The 26,320-nt window shown below is 40.3% G+C and overlaps 1 protein-coding gene across 2 annotated transcripts in view; it reads right to left on the reverse strand.

Annotated features, from left to right (window-relative positions):
- KHDRBS2 (KH RNA binding domain containing, signal transduction associated 2) overlaps positions 1–26,320 on the reverse strand; it is a 602,985-nt gene that overhangs the window by 300,071 nt on the left and 276,594 nt on the right. For both annotated transcript variants that reach the window (XR_012902558.1, XM_014575134.3), the window contains exon 3: positions 24,520–24,636. Coding sequence is in view for 1 of the 2 variants with exons in the window: in XM_014575134.3 (XP_014430620.1) it covers positions 24,520–24,636 (117 nt within the window). In the remaining variant the exon portion in view is untranslated. The remainder of the gene's footprint in view (positions 1–24,519; positions 24,637–26,320) is intronic.

Consider the following 26,320-nt stretch of genomic DNA (forward strand, 5'->3'; position numbering starts at 1 on the left):
GTGACTGCATGCTTCTCTGATCACTGGCTATTATTTTCCCCATGATTTCAGCTGGGCAAAACATTAATAGCATGAAAGTTTGTTTAAAAACAAAAATATTAAATCGGCCAAAGGAAGTTGGTGGTTTGGTGTTCAATGACAGGGCTGTGAGCTAGGAGTTTATGAATACTATTCCTACCTCTGTCACACATTGGCCATATTAAATGTAGCATTTTTAGAGCACTTTACCAATATTATTTTATAGGGAATGTGATGCAAAGAGACACTAGCTGTCCCAACCCACTAAACAAATTACTATTAGATTTTCACCCCAGACCTGCAGGTTTTTATGCATAAACCCAATCCTTTGCACTCCCATTGTTCCATAAGCAAGTTACTTAAGGTTTCTGAACCTCAGTTTTCTATTCCATGAAATGGGGCTAGTATGGATGATGAAGGATATCTCGAATCCTGTATATACTCAGATTGTCAATAGAGTAAAATTAATTGTCTCCATCTGACTTATAGGAAAAGTCAGGCTTAAAGTATCCAAGTGCCTTACCTGGGGTGACTGAGGCTCACCAGATTAGGCACAAGTGGAATCAAAAGATACAACTTCTCTCATTGCTTCTGGAACTGTATTGTTGTGGTAGTGACTTATGTCTGGTTTACTCTAAAGGGGAAAGTCAATTTAAAATACACAATTCCATGTATGTTAATTATGTAGCTGAAATCAAAGTATCTTAAATTGTGTTTTGACACTGTCCACACAATTGGAAATTGCCAGGAGCAAATGCTTCTATTGACTTCCCTTGTTCCTCATGAGAAGCAGGACTACCAATGCTAACAGTAGCATCCCCTCAGAGTAAATTAGCGTATCTTCACTAAACACGCTAATTCGAACCCTGGAAGATCAAGTGCGTCAACTTCACTCTTCTGTATAGTGTAGACAAGCCTTTAAATCACTGTACTTAATTTAGCTAACCCAATGATTTTTGATCACCAACAACACCACCCTCTTTTTCTGCAGCATTTTCAAAATCTTAACAATGTTAAGGTTTTTCTGAAATGACATAATTTTACTTTTAACAAGCTCTGATTGTTCATGAGTTTTTCCACAGGTATTAGTGCAGATATTGCAGCTGAGAAGTGATTCCCTCAGCTAATGTGACTTTGTATCTCTATATCTTAAAGCATGAAATGCTTGAAGGAACCACAATGTCCCAATATGCAACATAGTTTTAAACAGCAATATTTCAACTTTCTCAATGAAACTACAAGCTGTGTGAATTAAATTGGGCTGTCTCTTCTTGCACAACTTTTGTCAGACAGCTTATCCTGTGGTTGTGACAGAGAAGTTCACAGAAGAATGACTCGGTGGCTGCTACCAATTCTGAATGACTGCTGTGTCAGCTTTAATTGACATGGCATTTAATTTTATTGGGTCTTGCTAACAAGACTACTATGGGCATGCAAAAAATATTTAGCAGTGTTTCCAAACACTGGCTGTATGATTTACATTGCCCACTTTATCAGTCTTATTCTGGAAATGAACACTGACAGCTTATAAGAACTTGGCACAGTGCTTTCTCTTTTAAAGAACTAGTCTGCTAAAGCCAACTGATTAGAAATCAGCAAAGGGCTTTCAATCTCAGTGAAGAAGATAACATACCAATTGAAAGCCACTATGTGTGCCATAGACACAAAACAGTCCCTGAATGAATACCACTGGACATTTGGCAAAATATTTGCCCATGCTCAAAAAACTGGAAAACAACAAGGAATGAAAATCAAACAGAACAAAACAAACCAGACTGAAAAAATTAGGAACACTACTGAACTACAGTGGACACCAAAACCCAAAGGTCATAGCATACATTAAGGATGTATCAAGTCCAGGTTACTTTGATTTCCAGGCCTCTTCTGAAGCAAGAAATAACAGTCATGCAGAGGTTGAAGTACATCCAGCAACTATATTAAGATAAGGAAATACATATTTCTCTATTACAAAATATAGTGCTGGTGGGCAATGAAAAATAGAAGAAATTGTGTAGTATCATGAGGCATCCTCATTGTTTACTGATGGTTTTATCCACAGCAATATCACAAGCATGTGCAATTATTACAGTTGAAAAGCACCCAGAATGGAGAAGTCCATTTATCCATAACAACATATACCAGAAGATTTATGCATTTTTCATGTGCAGCAAAACAAAGATACCAAACTTAGCAGAGATGGGCAAAAGAGACACCAAAAGAGCTGGTTAAAGGTAGGAAAGAAGGTCCCAAATGAAAAACCTTTAATCAGAGCTCACCTGAATATCGGGAAGTTTGGAATCAGTTCCAAACATCGTGGCTAAAGTCAGTCTGTGGACAGCACTTTTTTTTTTTTTTAAACGACTAGTGTTATGAAAATAGACAGAAACAGGAGCTGGCATTGTATTAGAAGAAAAAAATCTCTGATTTTAATTCTTTCCTAACATAGATTATACATGTATATAGGAAACATGTCAGCAATGGTGTTGTACCTTTTTTTAATTAGGCAGACTTGCTTATTGTTTAATTTATTGTTGCTAGATCTACTGTCAGTAATAATGCAACTTTACAAAGCGATCTTTATGTCATGGTTATTTTTAAGAGGCTGATTATATGATATTTGCTAAAGAACAATTTCTGTTTCATAATTTATATGCAAATTCACAAGAAAGTAAACTGAATATTTTAAATTATCCTACAATCTCTATATTTTGCAGAAATGTGTCTGTCTCAATTTATTTTTCCATGTTGCCCCACATTGTTCTAAATTCCTTGGCACTATCATTGTTCAGAAAGACATATCAAATATCTCTGGTTATTTGTGTCAAACCTAAGCTACTAAAAGTACAGTATTTAAATTATGGTTGTATGAAGAGATATTCTGCTGGCAATATTCAGATAAAGAACCCTAACCATAACACTCCTCTATATTATTTTTAAATATGATATTCAAGTTCATAACACTTTGGAGGAACAGAGAAATAATATAAAGGATTTAGGTGTTGGGGGGGAACTTAAGAGCTTTAAACTCTAATAATCTCAACTAGTTAAATAGGAATGTCTCGAATATATATTTAGGCAAGAGGAACGGGTGGTAGGAAGAGGAGAGGTTTGGGTAGATTGGCAGCTGATCGGGAAAAAAATAATGACAATACTAACTATGTCCCCAGGGACTGGAATTACATGGAGATCAACTGTGCAGTCACTCTAGGTCAGCATTTCTTAAATGCAGTTACTGTGGCTGCATGTGGCCACCAGGAGCTTTTCTTAGGGCTTCAGCCTCCTGGGCTGTAACTGTGTGTGTAGAAATGGGGGTGGTGGCGGAGGGGGGGGGAAGCAATGCCTTGTCTTCTTCCCTGGTGCTCCTGGATACACTTTCTGTTGGTTACTGGGGCCACCAGCAGAGGTTAGGCTCTGCACAACACTGGAGGAGCAGCTGGTGAATTCCTCATTTTCCCAGGAGTGATGGGGCTCGAGATTTGGGCTTCAGCCCTGGAGTGGTGGGGTTCCAGGCTCCAGCCATGCAGTTTTGGGCTCCATCCCCCAGCTGCAGGAATTCAGGTTCCAGCCCACTGCTGCCTCTCCTGTACCCTGCTGTATCCCCCCACACCCCATCCATGGATTAATATGTCCCCATGCTTGCTGGGTTCGCTAACACTGCAGTAAAAAGTAATGCTTGTATGTTTGATAACATCACTTTTCACAGCAGATTTACTAGCTAGCACTACATAAATTGCATCAATGTGGATGTGCATGTGCGCATATTTATTTGTTGTTTTTTTTTCTAAAGTGAATTAAGTATTTCAGGAATAAGTGCAAAAGTGACAATCAGCAAGAGTTGATGGCCACACTCAGAGGCCACTGAACAATTTGTCCTGAGAAAGACAGAATACTCTAAGATAGATGCATTTAATAGACAGTATGCTGCTCTATAGTAGAATGTCTTTGGCATGTAGCTTTGACTTTCTTGCTCATATTCATCCTTTCCAAACTCAAAGAATTTATACCAGCTGAGGAACTAACCTTATGTGTGGATAAAATATTATGCCAATGAAAAAAGTTTTGAAAAAAAATGGGCCCAAATATCAATACTTGGAACTAGACATAGATTTTGTTAAAGGTCAAGAGTGTTGAGATCCGGAGCTTTAATCAGCAATCATATATATAGTAGCCCAGGGTCTCTGAGTCTGTAATGCCGAAATGCTGGCTGTTCCCTCTGGACAGCGCTGTTGCCTGAAATGCTGGCTGTTCCCTCTGGGCGGTGCTGTTGCCTCCCTGGCTGTTCCGTCTGGGCAGTGCTGTTGTCTGAGTCATGTTCTTTGCCTCCTGCCTTGGCGTTCGGCTGACTTTTGCACTGCTCAGCCGGGCCGCCACGGGGGAGCAAACAGCACAAGTTACCATTTGGGCACCGTGGTCCCCATGCAGCACCCCTGTGCTGCATGGGGAGTGTGGGGCCCAAATAGCCGCTTGCGCTGCTTGCTCTCCTGCGGCGGCCCGGCTGAGCAGCACAGAAATCAGCAGAGTGCCTTGGTGGGAGGGGAAGGGGGCGGGGCGGTGACATACATGGCCAGGAGGCAGGGCCTGGCCGTGTATGTCACCACCCTGCCCCCCTTCACATCCTCCTTCGCCTCCTGCCATGGCGCTCGGCTGACTTCTGCACCGCCCAGCCGGGCCACCGCAGGGGAGCCCAAATGGCTGCTGGCTCTGCTTGCTCCCCTGCAAAAGCCTGGCTGAGCAGTGCAGAAGTCAGTTGAGCCCCACAGTGGGAAGCAAAGGGGGACAGAGCGGTGACGTAGACGGCCAGGGGGCAGGGCCTAGAGGAGAGTGAATCCCCGACAGAGACAGAGGAGAGCGGAGAGAGAGTGAGAGGCAAGAGGGGAAGAAGAGAAAGAGAGAGACGGAGAGATAGGCAGAAGGCGGAGGAGAGCTTAGAGAGAGAGGGGGAGGAGAGAGAGAGAGCGAGAGACTGGAGGCTCAGGAGAAAAGACTGATATGGAGGAGACACCTGAAAATCCTGTCTTATGATGGTCTAATTGGCTAGTGTATAAAGAATAGTGCTGTCCATAACATTCCACTTGACTTGAGTTTCACAAATATTTTGATTTACTAGTATTACTAGTATGTAACTTTTATAAAGCAGTTTGTGGGTATTATCACAAAACCCTCCAAGGTAGTAAGTAAGTATTATTATAATCTTTTCAAGAATGGTGAATCCAAGGTGCAGGGAAATTAAGTCACTTTCCTAAAGCCATAAGGCAAGTAAACAGCTGGTCCAGCACTAGAACTTGAGTTCTTAATGACTCCTATTTCTGATTTCATATTGGATCCAGGGATTTCATTCAAGCCTATCTCCAGTAAAAATAATCGAAAAGAAAAAAAAGTATTTAAATGTTGTCTAATTGGTAAAAAATATTGTTTTTTTCTTTTTTGCTATATTCATAGTGTCATATTCAAAAGAAAGACTGTTGAAAGCTGCACACTTTTCTAACTACTTTCTTGAAAATAAGATTAAAGCTCGTGCTCAAGTTTCCTTGAAAAGAATCTCATATCACATCACATCACAATGTATGTAAAATTGATACTGCTCTTCTTCGGGGAAGATGCAAGGAAGTTAATTTTTTTTCTAGTAATGTATGGCTACAAGCAGAAGTAACAGGCTGTGCACATTTTCTTTAAAACTGTTATTGAGAAACCACAAATTACTGCAGATTGCACCATAACTGTGCCAAGATGAAGTTATAGCTATAAGTTATATTGATTCTGGTTAGATATATGAAGAAGGGACACTACAGTACAACAGTAATCAATCAGAAAAATAATCCAGAGGCTAATCAATGTCCCTGAATAAGAGAACATTAATCCCCGATGGAGATATTACAAACACAGTAATATCTACCCTAGCTATCTAAATTCTACTCACCAGCTTTTTCTATTATGTTTATCAAGGAATTGAATTTCAGAGGGCTCCTAAGAGCTGTTGTTTCAAGTCTGATTTTTTTCATTATTCTATTTAATTGTGTGCACTGTAATTTAATGTAATGTAATTCTGTCTCTATTGTGGCAGTACAAAATTTCTTGTAACAGTAACCCATTAAAGATTATTAAAAGTATTTATCATGGTCCTCAGGAGTACAGATAACATTATGCATGGAAAACTGGGATTTAACATAATTGTTGCAAATAATTCAAAACAGTCTTTTCTGTGTTTATCTATATGTAAAACAGCAAGAACAATCATCATAAAACAAAACCCAGCAAGATCAAAACTAGTCTTAATAGTGCCCCATGCAGATAAATAAAATATTCTGGAAAATAAATCACTAGTCTGCAGAAGTACAGATGGGAAAAGCCATCAGCAAGGAAGATCTACAGTCCCCAAAATTGCTCTAAGTCATCTAGTTCATATACTTAAGCTTTTTCTGTCTCTCAGTTTTCTCCCCCTTTTCCTGATACTGTTTCAGATTTTAAAAAATAGCAGAACTTATGGCCTGCTCCAAAATCTCACATTGATTGAGCCCTTGATCCTGCTCCTATTCAAGTCATTGGGAAAACTCACCAGTGGATTGAATAAAGCCACAAATTTAATGTTGGTAGGAGGTGACAGATTGACCATGGTAGATATGAAAGCCAACTGTACATGACAGTTTACACCAGCTGAGACTCTCACCCATCCATTTCAAGGGGTCTGAAATTTGAATCTGTTTAGAACATATTTGGATTTCAAAGCTCGAAATTCAGGAGAGCCTGAATCTGGCATTTTAATTTGTCCCATTGTGAGGCAAACTAGAGGAAAGTTGGATCTAATTGATATGGGACCTCATCATCAATTTAGAACATATATGTCACTACATAACAGATATGTGTAGCTTTATTTGTATATCTGGGGCATTAAAACAGGGTTTACAACATACAACAGAAAATCAGTGAAAATTCATGACTGTAAACATAGCCATGTAATTTATGAAGCTATTTTCAAGCCAATGTCTTACTGAGATAGAATGATTACAGATACGCAAAATGAAAAATAAAGGGCGTTTTACACTCTAGAAAGCCACTATCACTTTTTCTCTCTAAAGGGCATCCTGACACTGCTTTGAAAATCTCCTTCTGCCACTCAAAAAGCTTTCTTTGATGCTCCTTTAGAAATTCTGTCTTCATAAGTACATCCCATTCTTTGAACCTATCAGGACATTGAATTAGTGAATTCATGTTTGTAAAGAATTGTACCACACTTATGCCAAATGTTGGCTTCACTCAATGACTGTGTCTAGACTGCATCCCTTTTCTGTAAAAGGGATGCAAATTAGACACATCCCAATTGCAAATGAAGCGGGGAGTTAAATCCCCCTGCTTCATTTGCATAAAAATGGCTGCCGCTTTTTTCTGGCTCGGGGCTTTGCTGGAGAAAAGCACCAGTCTAGACGGGGATCTTTCGGAAAATAAAGCCTTTTCCGAAAGATCCCTTATTCCTCTTAAAAAAAAATGTGGAACACAATGGCTTGATATTGAAGCTATATCAATTCAGATTGGAAATAAGACATAATTTTTTAACAGTGAGAGTAATTAACCATGGGAATAATTTACCAAGAGTCACAGTGGATTCTCCATCACTCACAAATTTTAAATCAAGATTGATTTTTTTTCTAAAAACTATACTTTACGAATCATTTTGGGGAAGGTCTATGACCTTTGTTCTACAGGAGGTCAAATCACAGTGGTCCCTTTTGGCATTAGAATCTGTGTATTCTATTTCTCATACTGCAAACACCATAGAGTTCCACAAAAACCATAAAAGGACAATTTTCGGGTCTTTCATCAGTTCTTATTCAGCACAGAGAAAAAAATGAAGAACCACCTCAGGACTTGGCCACATAGAAGTAGATTAATTTATCAGTATGAAAAAAAGGTAGCAAGTCTTTTTTTTGGAAATAGCAATGTGAGTCTCACAACTATGCTGACAGAACTGTGAAATATTAAAGTCTGTTCAAACATCAGATGTGAGGGAGGAGATGAAGATTTTTAATATCACCCCTGTGTTGCACCAGTAATAAAATAGGGCTCTTTCAGCATCTGTTCAATGCCTGCTGTAATTCTTTGAAGAGTGTCCCCTTAGAACAATGCAATTTTCTAAAGTACCGACCCTAGTGTTGGCAATTCTTCAGAGAAGGTTCAGTTGCGCTCTTTGTTATTCAGTTTTTAAAATGCCACCATTGATACAAGGAAATATTATACTACTTCATGAATCAATTTAGCAGAAAATATTTGAAGTGGTGCAGATAACTTAATTCCTATGGCACATCAAGTCTCTAGTCCTGCTTTCTCTTGTTCGCTCTCTGATTTCTGCTGTTGAGTTCCCCCCTTTGACAGCCACCTTCTCTCTTTCAGCACTACCCATCAACCCTCCATCCCTCAGTATTTCTGTGACTTCCAGCCCAGCAGTGATTGAGCCTCTGCACCTAACTCATACTGGTCTTCCTGTGTCTAAGCTGAATTGTCTGAGCCTGCCACTCTAACATCTCTTTATGGATAGTTAGCTGTCAGCTGAAATTCAATAGAACTCCTAATCTCTGTTCCCTCTTGCCACCCCCACAATACTCTTTGCTGTCTCCATTCTTAATCACTGTGGATGCTTCAAAGCCAGTGAACAGAACCGGGAAATTATCAAAAGATCCATCCTCTGTTGTTCAATCCTTGCAGTTGGTAGCCAGAATTTAGTCACATCAGAGTATGCAGTTGCATCTTTGACCATTTTGGATAATATCCATTGATAGACCTATGCTCCATGAACTTATCTAATGCTTTTTTTTTTCATCCAGTAATAGTGTTGGCCTTCATAATATTCCCTGTCATCAAGTTCCACAGGTTAGCTGTACATTTTGTGAAATACTTACTTTTGCTTGTTTTAAACCAATGTATTTCATTGAGCTGGTATTACGTGAATGGAACCAGAATTTTGCTCTTTTGCTTCTAAGAACTAATGGACAGGATCCCCTGGCAGGCTAATATGAGGGGGGAAAGCATCCATGAAAACTGGTTGTATTTTAAGCCTTCTTGAGGGCACAGAAACAAACCATCCCAATGTGCAGATGAAATAGCAAATGCTTGACTTAGAGAAATCTCCAGAGAGCTTAAACATAAAAAGGAAGCTTACATGACATGGAAATTTGGACAAATGACTAGGGAGGAGTATAAATATATTGCTCAAGCTTGGAGGGGTAAAATCAGGAAGGCCAAATTGCAATTTGAGTTGTAGTTATCAAGGAATGTGGAGGATAAGAAATTGTTACTCACCTTGTGCAGTAACATCTGTTCTTCAAGATGTGTGTCCCCATGGGTGCTCCACTATAGGTGTCGGGCTCATCCTGGCGCCGCAATCCAGAGAGTTTTCATCAGCAGTAGCCCCCTCTGGAGGACCACGCATGCGCAGAAGTGCCTCGCGCCGTTTGCACCTTTTTTGCGTTGAGCAGTCAGACGTGCCAGTTCCTCCTAGCCGGAACATCTGAAATATAGAAAACATAAGAGTTCTGAAGCAGGGAGAAGGGCGGGTCGTGGAGCACCCACAGGGACACATCTCGAAGAACAGATGTTACTGCACAAGGTGAGTAACAATTTCTTCTTCTTCGAGTGATGTCCCAGTGCGTGTTCCAGTATAGGTGAGTAGGAAGCAGTAGCCCAAACAGAGACATCGTGCTTTGGAATGATCTGTGCACAGAAGAGAGGACTGCTTGAGTGACTATATGTCTGTAGCCTTGAAGCGATCAAGGGCATAATGCCTAACAAAGGTAGACGAGGATGACCAAGTAGCCGTGTGGCATATGTCTCGCAGCGGGACGTTCTTCAGGAATGCTGTGGAAGTAGACATGCTCCTGGTTGAGTGTACTTTTGGTCTACAGGGCAGGGGCCTGTCCCGAATGGTGTAGCAATAAGTGATGCAATTCACAATATATGAGAAGAGGTGCTGCGACGACAGTTTTTGGTCTTTAGAGCGGGTTGCCAACAATAGTAGTAGGTGTGAGGACTTTCGAAAGGGGAGCGTTCTGTCTAAGTAGAATGCAAGATGTCTAATGTATGCAAACGTGCCTCCTCGGGGCTAGCATGTGGTTTCAGAAAAAAAGGGAAAAACCGTGGGCTCATTGACGTGGAATGACTAATTAGCTTTTGGCAAGAAGGCTGGGTGACATCTTAATGTGACACCCTGTTGGGTGAATAACGTGTATGGAGGATTGGCAGAAAGTGCTGCAAGTTCAGAAACATGGTGGGCTGACGTGATAGCCAGGAGAAAGGTGACTTTAATGGTAAGGGTCTGCAGGTCACAAGTTGCCAGTGGTTCAAATGGTGGACTAGTAAGAGTGTCCAATACAAAGGTAAGGTCCCATAGCTCAGGAATGGGCCTTTATGGTGGATAGAGGTTGGTAATTCCACCAGCCGGACTTCTTCCGCGTGAGGAAGTACCGGGAATAGAAGCCTTTGCCTCTGAAGTCGGAAGGAACCTCCTCCACTGCACTGGTGGGAAGTAGGCACGTGACCTCCTGTTGCAGTAGAAGGTCGTGAGACGGGTCCCTGAAAATGAACGGGGATGGAGGGTTGGAGGGGGGAAGGGTGGCGAAAGATGGTGAGACCAGAGGTGATGATCTCCCTGACCCAACGGTCCATGGCGATGGCGAACTAACGGCAGTAGTAGGGTCTCAAGCGATACTGGAACAGCTTGGTTACTCGCGGGTATGGCTCCAAAAGCGGGATGGTGCGCAGTCCCTCAACAAGGGCGTCAAACCTGCTGTCGGGGTTGTTGTTGGTTCTGCGTCTTATTAGGCTGTTGGTGCCATTGCTGAGGGTGCTGCCTTTGTTTGTGTTGGTCATATAGTCTAAAGCATTCAGTGGCATAGGAAAAAGGCCTATGCCTGTTGTATGGCCATGCTCTCTTGAGCCTGAAAGGTAGGGTGTACATCTTGAGGGTTCTTAACGTAGTTTGGGAGTCCTTTCCAGAATGGAACACTTGATCCGTGTTCTGTGCAAACAATGAGGCAAGGTCGAACGGGAGGTCTTTCACCTTGGGTTGTAGGTCTTTAGGCATGTAGGTCTTTAGGCCAGGTGTAGCCAAGTGGCACATTGCATGATGACAGACGTCACTGTAGTGTGGGAAGACGAATCAGCAATATTCAGAGAGATCTGGAGAGCATTGCAGGCTGCTGTGTAACCCTCCTGCACAATAGATTTAAGTACATCTCTCTTGGACTCTGGTAAATGCTGCATCAAGGGAACCAATTTAGAGTAATTGTTGAAATTGTGGTTAGCAAGTTGGGCGGAATAGTTGGCCATTCTCAGAGTGGCCGTAGGGGATGAATAGACCTTCCTCCCGAGGAGGTCTAGACGCTTCACTTCCTTGTCCGCTGCCGAATTTCTCGATTGTGCAGACTTCACCTTTTGTTGGGTAGCATTGACGACGATGGAATTGGGGGTGGGATGAGTGAAGAGAAATTCCACATCCTTAGCATCAATAAAGTATTTCTTGTCCGTGTGCTTATTTGTAGGGGGCACGGATGCTGGAGTCTGCCAGAAGTCGTTAGAGATTTCGAGAATTGCGGCATTGAAAGGAAGAGCCAGCTTTGACTTGTTGCATTGTTGGAGATTCCTGAGGAGTGCATGCTGCTTCTGGGGCGCTTCCGAGGTACGTAAATTCTGGAAATAGGCGACTCTTTTAAAAAGCTCATGAAACTGTTTATAGTCATCCACCAGAGAGGGCTCATCATTAAAAACCGCATCATCTGGCGAGGAAGAGGAGAGGTCCATCAGGGAACCTGTGGGTTGTTGGTCTGTCACCGGGGACTGAGGGACGTCGCCATGGGGGGCAGATGTTACTGAACCGTCGCTGGTAGGTGTTGGAAGATGCTGCGCCGGTGGGATGGCCTCTTCGGTCCTTGGTTGTGGTGAATATGATTGATGACGTTCTGGGGACAAGAGTGGTGAAAGCCTTGTAGAAGAGCGTGAGCAGTCACAATAGTGTGAGGTGTCTCGCCGGTGATGGTAATCATGGTGTGAGTATGCCAGTGAATATGAGGTGGCACTCCTGTGATGATAATAATGCCAACGAGAGGGTGATCTTGGAGATCATGAGCGACGGGAATAGCGAGATGGAGACCTTGAGTAGTATGCGTGACGGTAACTTGGTGGGGTAATAGATCGTCAACAGACGCTTGCCAGTAGCGTCGAGTGGGAGAATGGCCATAGTAATGCCGCCCCTTTTGAGGAGGTAAAAGTGATGGCTCAGGGGAGGAGACTGCTCTGCCAGGGCTGGAGGAAGGTGTGCGGACATGGTGTGTCTTCCTTCGTGCCTTAGTTGGTATTCTCTTGGATGCGGGAGCCCTCGAGACTGGGCTGCTCTGAACGGAGATGACCGAGGCAGAGTCGGATACATCCCTTGATAAGCATGGTGACCTAGGCACCGAGGTTGGGGATGGAGATGCTGTGTCTTCTCCTGAAGTGCCGAATTGTTGGTCCTCAGAAACCGGCTCCGTGGAGGCCAGTGCAAGAGTGCTGTGTTGGTGCGTTGATGTTGGTTCTTCACCACGGTGTATAGGTGATTCCCCATGTCTTGAATGGGGACGGGTGGTCTCGATGCTGGCTGAGCTCTCGGTGCCACCTTGGCTCTCGGTGCGGCGCCAGCTGTTGGTGCAGACTCCGCTCTAGCCGGCGGCTCCTTTTACGGTGCCAGCTGAAGTCTCGGTGCTGCAGACAGTGCCGTGTCCATGTGCGGTGCCGTGTGGAGTCTCAGTGCCATAGATAAAGGTGCCGACTCTGGATGCACTGTCGGTGCTGATGCTATAGAGAGCGCGGGACTAGGCGTCGATGTGCTGCGGGCTTTAGTTGTCTTATCCGCTCCCTATCTGGGAGGGAAGCCCGATGAGCTCCGTGCCTCTCCTGCACTTATACTCCTAGACGGAGTGGAGCTTTTTTCGTCCTGAGACCTATGTGGGACTGAAGCCTCCCATTGCTCAGCTGATGGGGGTTGGATCGCCTTGTTGAAGAGCAACATCTTCAGGTGCATTTCTCTGTCCCGTCTTGCCCAAGCGGTCAACTTCGAGCAGTAACCGCATTTTGGGGGGATGTGGCCTTCTCCCAAGCAGCAAATTCAGTGGGAGTGGCCGTCCGAGGCCGGCATAGGGTCGGCTCACAAGACGCATTTCTTGAAGCCCGGGAATCTAGGCATGATTAATCCACCGGTCTTCAAGAAAAGAAGGCACTTGAGAGGTCGGTCAACGACCTATGGACCTATGAACAATGGTAACAGTAACTTTTTTTTTAAACGGCTAACTAACTAACTAGAGAAACTGACTAATACTATAAGGAAGGGGCTAACTGGGAAGGAACAGTAACTGGTATTAAGTTCAATTCTCCTCAGAAAAGGAGGAGCGTGTTCCAACTCGGTCTGTGACCGTGGACGGTTAGGAGGAACTGGCACGTCGGACCGCTCAACGCAGAAAAGGTGCGAACGGCGCGAGGCACTTCTGCGCATGCGTGGTCTTCCAGAGGGGGCTACTGCTGGTGAAAACTCTCCGGATTGCTGTGCCGGGATGAGCCCGACACCTATAGTGGAGCACTCCCGGGGACATCACTCGAAGAAGAACAAGGGAAGGCAATCCAGTAAAAGATGATGTGGAAAAAGCTGAAGTACTCAATGCTTTTTTGCCTCAGTCTTCGCAGCAAGGTGAGTTCCCAGATTGCTACACAGGGCAGCACAATATGAGAAGAAAGTAAGCATCTCTCACTAGTGAAAGAACAAAGTTAAGAACTATTTAGAAGAGTTGGACATGAACAAGTGCACGGGGCTGGATCTAATGCATCTGAGGGTGCTGAAAGAGTTGGCTAATGTGATTGCAGAACCATTGGCAATTATCTTTGAAAAGTCTTGGTGATTGGGGGAGGTCCCAAATGATTGGAAAAAGGCAAACATTCACTCATCTTTAAAAAAGGGGAAGGGGAGCATCCAGGGAATTACAGACCAGTCAACTTCACCTCAGCCCCTGAAAAAGTCATGGAGCAGGTCCTCAAGGAATCCATTTTGAAACACTTGAAAGAGAGAAACGTAATCAGAATAGTCAACATGGATTCACCAAGGGCAGTCATACCTGACCAACCTAATTGCCTCTATGAAGAGATAATACTGGCTCTGTGGACATGGAGAAAGTGGTGGACACGACTTTATCAAAAGTATTGCTATGGTGTGCCACAGTATTCTTGCCAGCATAGACACCTTCTTCTCTATCTACTATGCACCTGAAAGCAGAAGGAAAAAATTGAAATAATGCTGGGAAGGTGTGGAGAACTAATCATGACCAGTGTTCTGCTTTGCTCTAGCAATTTCCGGTTGGCATGCTGATTGCTAGTGGCAATGGAAATTCTACATAATTTACAATAGCTGTTTGGCTGCTTCAAGTGCAGTTCTAAAAACAAGACCAAATAAGAAGCAACAGATTGTCCTTTTGTGGTCTCACCTTAGTTCCTCTTTCAGAAGTATCACTGGACATTGGGTGTAGCTGGAAATCTGAGTGAATGTAAAAATTCCATTTGTTTAATAATGGTGTTTAGCCATGTACGTTGTGAAATTTGTTACACAAGGGATAGCATGGAAAGCATTCAAAAATACCAAAGATTCCATAAGCGTAGTTGCACATTCACAGACAATTCTGAAAATGTGGTTGAAGAGGTTGAAATGGCTGTAAGATCATCAATTTAAACATATTAAGTGAAACCTTTAAAATATACCTTTAAATATTTTGTAATGATTGTTCAGCAGGCATTTTAATACAAAGTAAGAGTAGGAGCCAGAAAGATGGACAGAGAACAATCATTTGGGTTCTGACAATCTAAATGAGAGTGACGCTGAAGCAGAGGTCTCATTTTGCCCATGGAATGTTGTTTGTTTCCTTGACAAACAATGTTTGAGAGGGGATGCTAATAGTCCCCATTAATCCCATTGAAAGGAGAATGGAGCATCAGAGTTTCATTTCCTGATCAGTGTGATTCATTCTAAATTTTTGTGGATGGGGGCAGTGGGTTTTTTGTAGTCTTGAGGACTTGCCTGAAGTGGCCCCAGAAATTGTGGCCATATTTAAGCAGGAAAGAATGTGACAAAATTGGGTTGGGACATTAGTTCAATCAACTCCTAGATAGAAAGCAGAGCGAAGACTTAATGCTGCTCCTGAAGCTAAAACCTGCTCTTGGGATACAATGGTTGCAAATAAAAAGGGAGTATGTCTGTTGAAATAATAATAGCTATATCATAGTAACTTTAAATATGCCATAACAATTAAATCTGTAGGGAAAATCAACACAGTAAATTTGAAAAGGTGAACAATATTTCGCGTTCCAGAATTCTCTATAGAAACCTCTGGATATGAGCCAGTTCTCTAAATCGAGTAGCTCACACTCTCTTCCTTTCTTGTAGTAACTTTATAATTGAAGATGACAGAAAAAGTATTTCAGTGGAGCAGAAATGTCTTACTGGAGGCCAAAAAATGCATGTCAGGCATATCTCAATAAATTCCAGATCATATCTCCAAGAAGTTTAAAAATAAAATAGGGGAAGTCTGAGTTTTAAGAAATACTTTTAATCCAAACTTGTATTTACAAATATAAGAGTAGAAATCTTCTCATGAGAATGACTGAACCTATCACACATTTATATATATATATATATATATATATATATATATATATATATATATATATATAGTGTGTGTGTGTGTGTGTGCAAATTTTAAGTAACTCCACTGAAGTAAATGGAGTTAAATTGGCAAAAACATGGTGTGAGAAGAGAACCAGGCCCACTGCATCTGATATGCCACTACCTTGCATTTGTGTTGTCACACCTGTTCTAAGTGGGTATAAAATGCTACCATTCTGATTTGCTAATTACATACTTATTTCACATTTGCTTTGCACCAGTATAAATGAATATAGAAATTGCAAAGCCATGGAGAATCAAGGTCATTATAACCATACATATTGCTGTGTCTAAATTGGCCCCTATTCCGTAATAGGGATGCAAATGTAGCACTTTGGAATAGGCAAATCCGCGGGGGATTTAAATATCACCCGCGGCATTTGCATCAACATGGCTGCCGCTTTTTTCCGGCTTGTAGATAAGCCGGAGAAAAGCGCCAGTCTGGACGCGATCCTCCGAAAAATAAGCTCTTTTCCGGAGGATCTCTTATTCCTACTTTCTTATTCCTACTTTCAAGTAGGAATAAGAGATCCCCCGGAAAAGAGCTTATCTACAAGCCGGAAAAAAGCGGCAGCCATGTTGATGCAAATGCCGCGGGGGATATTTAAATCCCCCGCGGATTTGCCTATTCCAGAGTGCTACATTTGCATCCCTATTATGGAATAGGGGCCAATGTAGACACAGCCATTCTGTCTCAACTCATACCAGCATGCCCACTCTGAATCTAAACTTTCAATAAAATCTGGGAATGGGTCATAGTGTTATATTCAGACCATCATCTTCTTTGGACTGTATTTATAGGTTTTCTTCTCTCCTGTTGGAGAGGGGAATTCTCGTATGTGGTCTTTCTTGAAAACTGGTAGGTTTCAGAATACTCAGAGAAAATTTACTACTCAGGCATTACAACATTTTGCTGATGGTGTAGTATAAAGATATAACTATTGTTCCAAAGTAAAAGAAAGAATGATCTTGTGGTTAAGGCACTGTGCAGATACACAACAGTCCTGAATCCTGCTCCCAACTCTGCCACAGCTTTTGTGTGTGTGCACGTGTGTGTGTGCGTGCTCATGTGTTTTAGTCAATTTATCTCTTTGGATTCAATGTTAATCCAGCAAAACACTTAAGTATGTATTTAACTTTACTCACATTTATAAGAGTTTTATTGGATTAGGACCAGAACTTCCTGCGGAAAACAGCTCTCAAAGGTACAGAGGATCATCTGAGATAATCATATATTTGTACCTCTAGAGTTTTCTGAGCTGTATACACAGTATAGTGATCAGCATTATACTGAAAGCAGAACAGGTTAACATGACATATGAGAAAATGATGTGCTGAAGAGGCAAGGAAAAAAGGTGGATCATCTGGTGTGGACAAATCACTCAATCAGAACTGTCGTAATACAGAGAACAGGAGTAAAAAAAAATATTTTCTGCTTGAGTTGGAAAGTTAAAAAGAATGAGCATGGTTAGACTTGACAATATTCTTCAAATACAATAAGGGCTGTCGATAAAGAGGACCGGGATCACTTGTTCTCTATGTCCACTGAAGGTTGAACAGGAAGTAGTGGACTTAATCTTAAGCAAGGGAGATTTAGGTTAGATATTAGGGAAAAAAATTCTAATTATACAGGTAGATAAGCTTTGTCATAGGCATCCAAGCAAGGTTGTGGAATCCCCATATTTGGAGACTTTTAGGCATAGTTTGGACAAACACATGTCAGGGATGGTCTAGATTTATTGGTCTTGCCTGAACAAGGGACACTCAGATACGTGATGTTTCATGGTCCCTGTTAGCCCTACATTTCTGTGATTCTATGTTCAATATGACACCTTGGTGCCTAGCACATTCACTCTATTGCTCTGCTATAGTTATTCTATTTATAGAGTCATATCTATCCTTGGTGGTGGAGTGGGAAGTATTGTTTCTATTAGGTTAAATGAAATATTTTTCTCAACTTGCCTCTTCTCTAATTAAAAGCCACCATTTGTAATAAATGATTTAAAGAGTACCTGAAAGTTGAATAGTAAAGCAATTAAAAGTTAGTTTAATAACTGATAAAGACTTCAATGATGGACAAGTAGATTCTATGGTGAAATTTTGTACTGTACTGCATGCTTATTCTGCAGATTAAAGTAACGGAGATGCATGGGTGTATGTGCATCTAGACTATAGAGCTTTCCCAGGAATACCAGAGGTATCCTGGAAACACTCTGCAGTGTCCATGGAACATGTACACTTTTTTGAAAAAAATGTTGGAAAAGTGGATGTGCTTTGCCAGCATCTCTGTAAACCTCATTTTATGAGGAAAAAGGGATGTTCTGAAAGTGGGGTTTTTCCTGACATTTGGCCCTATGTACACAGGCCAAATGTTGAAAAAGCCTCTTTCGGAAGAAAAGCGGAAAAAGACATGCCAATTGCACTTCACAATTTGTGTATTTTTTTCCAACTTTTCTTTGTAGTGTAGATATAGCCTGAGGAAGGAAGGAAGGAAGGAAGGAAGGAAGGAAGGAAAGAAAGAAAGAAAGAAAGAAAGAAAGAAAGAAAGAAAGAAAGAAAGAAAGAAAGAAAGAAAGAAAGAAAGAAAGAAAGAAAGAAAGAAAGAAAGAAAGAAAGAAAGAAAGGAAGAAAGAAAGGAAGAAAGAAAGAAAAGGATTATAAGCAAAGTAATGTTAAGTTGAGAATGACAGCTCGACTTAGCAATAAAGAAGGTTACCAATATGAAATAAAATTGTTCTGGAACATTTTCTAAACAACTTAAAAAATGCATGAATATTTAAACACTGGATGAAATTAATTTTAAAAAGTTTACAAAATACAAATTAGAGCCAACAGAGTTTGTCTAAATAAAAAGTAATTTGTATTGAAAGGGCAGTTAACCCAACAATGTCCAGAAGATTTAACTCATGTACTGTCATTCCTATTTAAACTATTACCTATGAGTGACTGAACACTGGCCCATGTGACAAATTCTGTTATATCTAAGTAACCACAGATTGACTTCCAAAATCGGTCCTTCTGAAGGAAAAATCATGGTTTAAGTGAAAGATTTTGAAGTATCTGTGACTATTTCTAAGGTGCTGAGGACTGCTTGGTAACTTAACTTTTCTCACCTCTGTATTTTGGCTATATTTATTTATTTAGATTTAAAATTCTTCAGCAAACATTGCCCACCCAGAGCTTTGAATACTCTTGAGATATATTTGAACATATAATACAAGAGGTGATGGCTGTAAAATAAAGTTGTCCTTCTGCTCTGTTGCTCGTGAAAATTTGCCAACAGCCTTAGGTGAGTGCTGGGTTGTTTGCTGGCCTGTCATGTACAGGATGTCAGACAAGATAATCTGGTGGTCCCTTCTCACTTTAAACTCTCTGACCACATTTATACTCGCTTTTCCTCTCTGGCCCCTGCATTTTTACTATTTTCTGTATTCCTCATTCATCACTTTTATTATTAACCTGGGACTGCAATCTCATCTGTCCTCTTTCACCCATTGTGTATGTCGCTATAAATAGTGTTATCTAAGTATAATCATATTTCATGCTCCCTGTAGATAATCTCACATATTTCTATGAAACCTCATTCCATGCAATATTTATAAAAAATAAAAGATATTTTATGTGGTCAAATATCATATAGGTTGTGTGCTAGATTGTGCTTATTATCATGAACTTATTTGCACTCCTCTTAACATTATCATTATTTATTTGTTAAGTGCCAATGATATGTTCAAGGCTACAGGATGCAAACAAATGTGGTCCTTACTCCAGGGAGCTTACAATTGTGCCTGTTATCATACACAAAATTAAGGGTTATATAATAAAGCATTCAAGGACAGTTCTAATAATGTTAGCATGGATATTTTATTGTTTCTATGGCCCTAAAGAAACTGTCCAGTTATGGAACTGGTGCTGTCTTCATACCATATCAAATAGGGTGCTTCTATACTGCAGAGTTTAACTCAAAATAAGCTACACAAATTGAGCTATACCAATTGCGAAGTTTATTTTTAAATAGCTTATTTCAAAATTGGGAGCGATTACACAGCACTTATTTCAAAATAGAGCATTCTTCCTCCGATGTCTCTAAGTCCTCATTCAATGAGGGTTGCAGACGTTGGAGTAAGAAGTTCTCCAGCATAACAGTATTTCAACATTATTTCAAAATAACTGCCTGCTGTGTAGACATGGACTAAGTTATTTCAGAATAATGCTAGTTATTTTAAAATAATGTTGCTATGTAGATATACCCTTAAGGAAACCTTTCTGGCAAAATATTTGATATTTGTGGAGTTAACTCTCAACTACCTTTTCAATCATTTTACCCAAGGAGGAAGGAATGGAAAATAGGATGATCTTTAAGTCATTTTTACCACATGATTATCTCTTGAATATAGGTCAGATAATCATATGTTTAGGTATTTCTTGCTACTTATCCTCTGAGAATAATGTAGACAACTTTGGTAAGCATTGGAGTAACGTAGATCCTATAACTTCCTATACCATCCATTTACATCTGGTATTATTCATATCCATTCTGTTCTCTCACCTATCATGTTCTAAAACAGTTAAACAATATGAATAATACTTTTTGCTTATACACAATTATTATTATAAAAGCCTGTTACTCTGTAAACAAAAATTGAACCAAGGAACCATGGAAGGTTCAGTCTAGCCCAAAAATTGCTCTATTTTTTCTCTTCCCCTTCTCTTCTGCAACACCTTATGATGGGGAAAGGATTCCTTCACTAAACTAACCCAGAAGTCCTTTACCTGACTGACTAACCCTTTAGCACTGGCTAAAGGTCTCACTTAACTCTCTAGAGGGAACCATTCTTCTGTTCAAATAGATTACTTATTCTAACCCATAGGTGACAGATCTGTAATTTGTTAGAAAGGATCAGACTCAGCAAAAGGAGTTGCAGTGTGTAGAAAAGAGGGTCCTCAGTTATGGAACACATGAAAATAACTTTATTTAAATATATAAAGGTATATTTAATAGCACATCATTGCTTGCATTCTTTGAAGATTTAGCTCCTCTGTGCTAAAAATAAAGTTTCAAGCAATTGTTAACTTGGATATTATTGAAAATCACATACAAAATTTATGTGGATTGCTGTCCCTCAATTGATTCTCTTCATAATTAAATAGCGCTTGCCTACTAATTATGTTTAATCTCTTCACTATCCGTTCTGATGAATGAATCTGCATGTGAAATCATTCTATATCAACATAGGAGTGACAAGCTATAATGTCATCCTATGAGTCAGCAAGATAATGAGAGTTCTCAGGATGGAGAGCCCGTTATTTCAATCTGTTACAAGAACTCATTAGAAACTGGGTGTTCCCTTTAGATGGACAGAATTCATACTGGTCACTGGTGCACCCATCATATTAGATAACACCTTTTGAAGTCAGTTTAAAACAGACAATTTAGATATATTTAACATTTTGAAATGTAGTGGTTTTGAGTACTGTCAACATTCAAACCAGAAGGTAACTAGCGTAAGGGAAAAAATGGGTCTAAAAGAAACCTTACCTCCTTACTTCCAGTAGTAATTTCAACTTCTTGTGTTCACTGGAACTATTTTACTCCAAAACTATGCTGCTCTGTCCCCTTAGGCTGTGTCTATCACAGAACATTGAACTGCTGCTAATTAAGCCAGCGGAATCAGTTTAAGCACAAAAAGTGTACCATTCTTGCCATTCTGATCAGGAGAAAGCACTATTGCCCACATTTACGTTAATGTTCTGCTCTCCAGTAGCAGTAGCACTCTCTTCTGGGTACGTATTCCACAATTCCCATCACACCTTCCCGTGGCAGTACATCATTTCTACAATACAGAGTGTACTTTTGAAGCTGCTTACGTTCTATATCTTGAGTTTTTCTTATTGCCCCCTTTAAAAGGACTTGTCCTGAACCATGCATATATTGTCTGGGGCAGGGGATATCTTTACTGGCAGTATGCCCACTTGAGGCACAATGCTTTCTGATGCACTGGGGGTGTGCAACTATACTCTATTATGCAATTCATAGAAAGGAGCAGGATTTCTCTACCCACATTTTCTAGTACTTGCTACAGGGCTGGTGATCATATGGGTGCAAAAAGCTTCTGTGGCATGGTAAGATCGCTAGTGACAGACACAGACAGGACATCCAGCAAAAACATCTTAAGGACATAACTTGAGATTGATCTGGGTGGAGCTCAATCTGCAGAAGCTACAACTCTCTGGGATTTGCAATTATAAGGATTTGCATTGTCACAGTCCCATTTACTTTAAATAGCGCCATCTGGGCACTATGCTTGTTACTTCCTTGTGCTCTCTGAATTCATGGGCTGTAATTGTGCAAAAAGGGAATGGGCGCAAAGAAAGAGGTTTCTTACTCAGGGCCAGGCACACTGTGGCCTTTTGTTTGTAGACTCATAATTTTATAATCCAATTCCTAATGTTATTCCCATCCTTCTTTGTATGTTTTTTTTCCTGCTTCTTATTCATTACTTCGTTTGCATAAATCTCCCCACTGCCAAATCCTCCCAATTTTTCATTCCTCTTTCATGCAAAATCCAAACATTTCCTGACAACTCCATCATTTTAATAGTAGTTTGTCATAGACACTCATCGATTTGGAAAGGGTAAATCTGCAGGAATGTCCTCTCTAAAATATGTGCCTAGGAACTTCAGAACATGTTCTAACAGCCAGAGAGCAGGCAGCAGTTATGGCACCCAGGCTGTGCCATCTATTACTAAATATTGAAAAAGAGAAAGTAGTAGCATAGGAGCCACTTGGAGATTGTCACTGCATGAGGGATCCTTGGGGAGTTCATTAAGACTTCTTCAAGGAAACTATATTCCTCCAGAATGATTTGTCCATAGTACTGCCACTGTCTCAGCCAGCCAGCATTATGGTCTGCACACTTTGCAGGCTCTAGGGACACTGAGATAACTCTGGTCCTGCAGCTCCTTTTATAGGTCCATCTTGGCCCCTGATTGGCCTGTGCCTCCTACAGATACTCTATCCTCCTTTGAGGAAAGCCTCCAGCAGGTGGCTTCAGAGCCTGGTCCACCCTGTCACATCTCCCTAACTTTTTCCAGGATCTGCCCCGACACGTCTTGTCTGAGAGAACTGTTTTGGCTGTACATTCACCATTATTTGTTTCCCGTTCCTTTCACTGGACCCTGATGACAACAAAGGATGTGTTTCACATTTTTTTTAATCTTCCCTCCTTATTACTTAGGGATTTTGTTTTCTTGTTAGTCACTATGATAAGGTTAAACTGAGTTATTTAAAATGGCCTATCTTATGAGATTTTTTTTCAGAACTGCCACAATTAGAAACCTCATTTGTTACATCAGTCTCATAGAACTGAGTTTCCACAATGTCCATTCCCAATGGCATATCACCTACAGATTCTATTTTGTTTGCTAAGGAGCAAGAATACCTTGAATTCTGATTCACAACAGTACTCAGCAACTCATAGAATCCAGCCCTAGCTTTTGTGTAATGCAGTAAACATTAATATCCAGTACATCTTGGATTGTCAGATCTGATTCATGAGACATGATAGGTGAGGAGGCTGGTCTAAGGATCAGAAGATTTAGTCTGCCTTTTTAAGTGCAAACATGTCCTGATTGGATAATGGGCCTCTGACACGCCCCTGTTCAGATCATTCCTGCAATAATCTGAATGGGTAGCTATTAAAGGAGCTGGCAGACACAATACAAATGTATATTATTGCCAGTTCAGCAGCATATGCATTTAATGATCCGGAGAGCAATTTTTGACTGTACCGGAAGTAGGCTCAAGGATTATAACATATTCTACTTTTCAGTATCTGAAAATAAACTCTTTGATGTAATCAAACCATAAAAACCCAAACCCATAAAAATGAAATTGTTCAATAATTAAAGAGCTTCTATGATTAAGATCTTAAAGAAATCTATGGCACATTGAAATATATTTATGTGCGAAATTTGGCTTTAAATTCTAGACAATATGATTTCACAACTTGAATGGTTCATCTCTGTTTATTTGCTTAATTTTGCAAAAGGTCTCATAATACCAGTGTGATTGGTGATGTGGAAAAAGTGAGTCACTAAAACCCAATAATGTCACACTCAAAAATAGTAAAATGCTGGTTAGTTTTTATTTTATTCTGGTTCTTGTCAGTCTGTCATTTTAACTATTGAAATAAAGAGCACTAGAGAGCGCCACTAAAAATATGAGTTAAGGTAAAATATAGATCAATGGAATGAACAGTTACTATTCACATGTTGAAGCTAGATCTGATAGTTCAGACTCTATGATGAAACGTACACAATAGTGTACAGTCATATTTTTTCATTCAGTTAAATAAAATTCTTTAGTTTTCTAAACAGTCATCTTATAGACAAGTGGTATGACCAAGAGGACATTCCAAATGGCAAGGATGTTAACATGTGTCATATGGTGTGTTCCTTTCAGTGCTATTCAAAAATTTTCATCCAGGATGTTGAAATTCTTTGTATGTCTTCTCTAATAAATATTCAAATGGGGAAAATGCAACTTCCCCAGAAAAATATTAAACAGCCTAGAGAACAAGAGTAAAACTACACCAAGCATATTTATGCATGTCCAAGTTATAGCAGTAAAATTCACATATTTTTACCAGAAGATAGACATAAGAATATTTTTACTACAATTTAATTAGTAAATTTTAATGTAAATTAATCTTTAAAGAGTCCATTTCCTCTAACCTTATGTACACTTGATGATATTTAAGATCAGAATTCAAATACAATACCTTAGCTTTATCCCTCATGGAACCTTTGCCCAGGATAGACATTTTGGCACCTGTCTCCTCCTGTAACCTCTTCAGAGAGTTTCCTCTTGGTCCAAGCAATTTTCCAACAAAATTGAACTAGAAAGTGAATAAAATAGGTGGTTTTAGATAATGATGAACTAAAGATATGGTGTTCAGAAAGAGAAATAAATATTGGGAAGCATTTTACTGTGGAAGGGAAGAATAAAATATTAGACTTCAGAACACATATTTTTCTTTTAAAAAACTATATGATTAAGTTCAGGGATTAAACCCTAAGTAAATAGGTTGTGTACTAAGGATATTCATGAGATCTGTTGAAGAATTTAAGCAGTCTCCTCTGTAGGCCAAAAGGCAGCAAAAGTGTTCTTGTTTCCTATGCTCCCCCCCCCCCCCCCCGTGTAGGTTTGTAGGGGAGAAAAAACCTGGGGATCTCTTCTCTCCTGCAAACTTGTGATGTGCCCATTCTATACAGTAGAACTGTACCTGCTGAGCCTTCTCTATTTGTACCATGCTTTGGATGCTTACTAGAGACACAAAATTGACCCCAGAAACACAATAATGTATGTAAGGGCAACTTCCTGAAGTTAGTATAGTGAACCCTGGGTATAACTTTTCCTTCACACGTGTTTTGTAGTAAAATAACCAGGAAAATGGCAGACTGCCTTAACCAGTGGCTTGTTAGTAGCTAGTTGCAAGTTTGTCAGGTGAAATTATGTAAATGACAAAGCAACCTGACTTGTATCACTCTGGTATTTTACCATAGAGCAAAAGGAATTTATAGTAATCCCACGTAAAGAATGAAGTGATAGAATGGGCAGTGTTGGAAGGAATATAGAAAAAACAGCATGAAAAAAGGAAAGAGCAACCAAGTGTATTCTGGCTCAAATGCTCAGCAGATCCTAACAAGATGATATAAACATATCCCATAAGAGCTCAGAGCATCACAGATTTTAGCCTCATAGTGTACCTAAGAGACAGTGGGTATTCTTGTCTCTATTCTACATAACAGGAAAAAATGATGCACAAAATATGTGGTTTTCTCTAAATCACAAATTGTCTATAGCCACCCCAAGTATAGAACCTAGGTGGCTTGACTCTCAGTCTAGTACTTTAATATCTAAGTGCTGGACATATAAAAGGTACTTGTGTAAATCACTGGATGAATGTATTTATCAAAGAATATAAAAAGGTGGTGTGGCCCTGGAATACATAATCACTAGTATCATAGCCAAATTAAACACTTATGGACAAACTCTCTTGTCAGCTAAATCTGTCTAGCTGTTTTCAGTAGGTTTCATGGTTTTTACTAGAAGTAGAATTTAGCCCCTAACTTTAGTCACAGGAACTACATACCTTGAATTTTTCCCCAGAGATACATTGAAGTACTAACAGAAAAGCTGCACTCTTTATCTGTAATGAAAGTCCATTTACTAATCTAAGGTCCTCTGATTGTAATGTAGTATTGCACACAGAGTACATTCCCAAAGGCCTATATTACATATTACTCATGAATCATAATACCTGGACCACACCTCGATCCAGATGAGTACATTTCTTTTTTGGAATACGTCAATACCAGATTTTATAAAGACACATTCCACTACACTGGCAGCAGACCACAGCACTTAGCAAACCTGACAGCTCTTCCTCTTCTCAACACTGTATTCCACAACTGATAGGTGCTCCTACTGGCACTCCTGGGGGATACAGAAAAGAGGACTTCTACTCTTCATGAGGAATGTCAACTTTAGAATTCACTTTTCTAATTGGTTTGAAATAG

Source organism: Pelodiscus sinensis, chromosome 3, assembly GCF_049634645.1.
Source record: "Pelodiscus sinensis isolate JC-2024 chromosome 3, ASM4963464v1, whole genome shotgun sequence".
Lineage (NCBI taxonomy): Eukaryota > Metazoa > Chordata > Testudines > Trionychidae > Pelodiscus > Pelodiscus sinensis.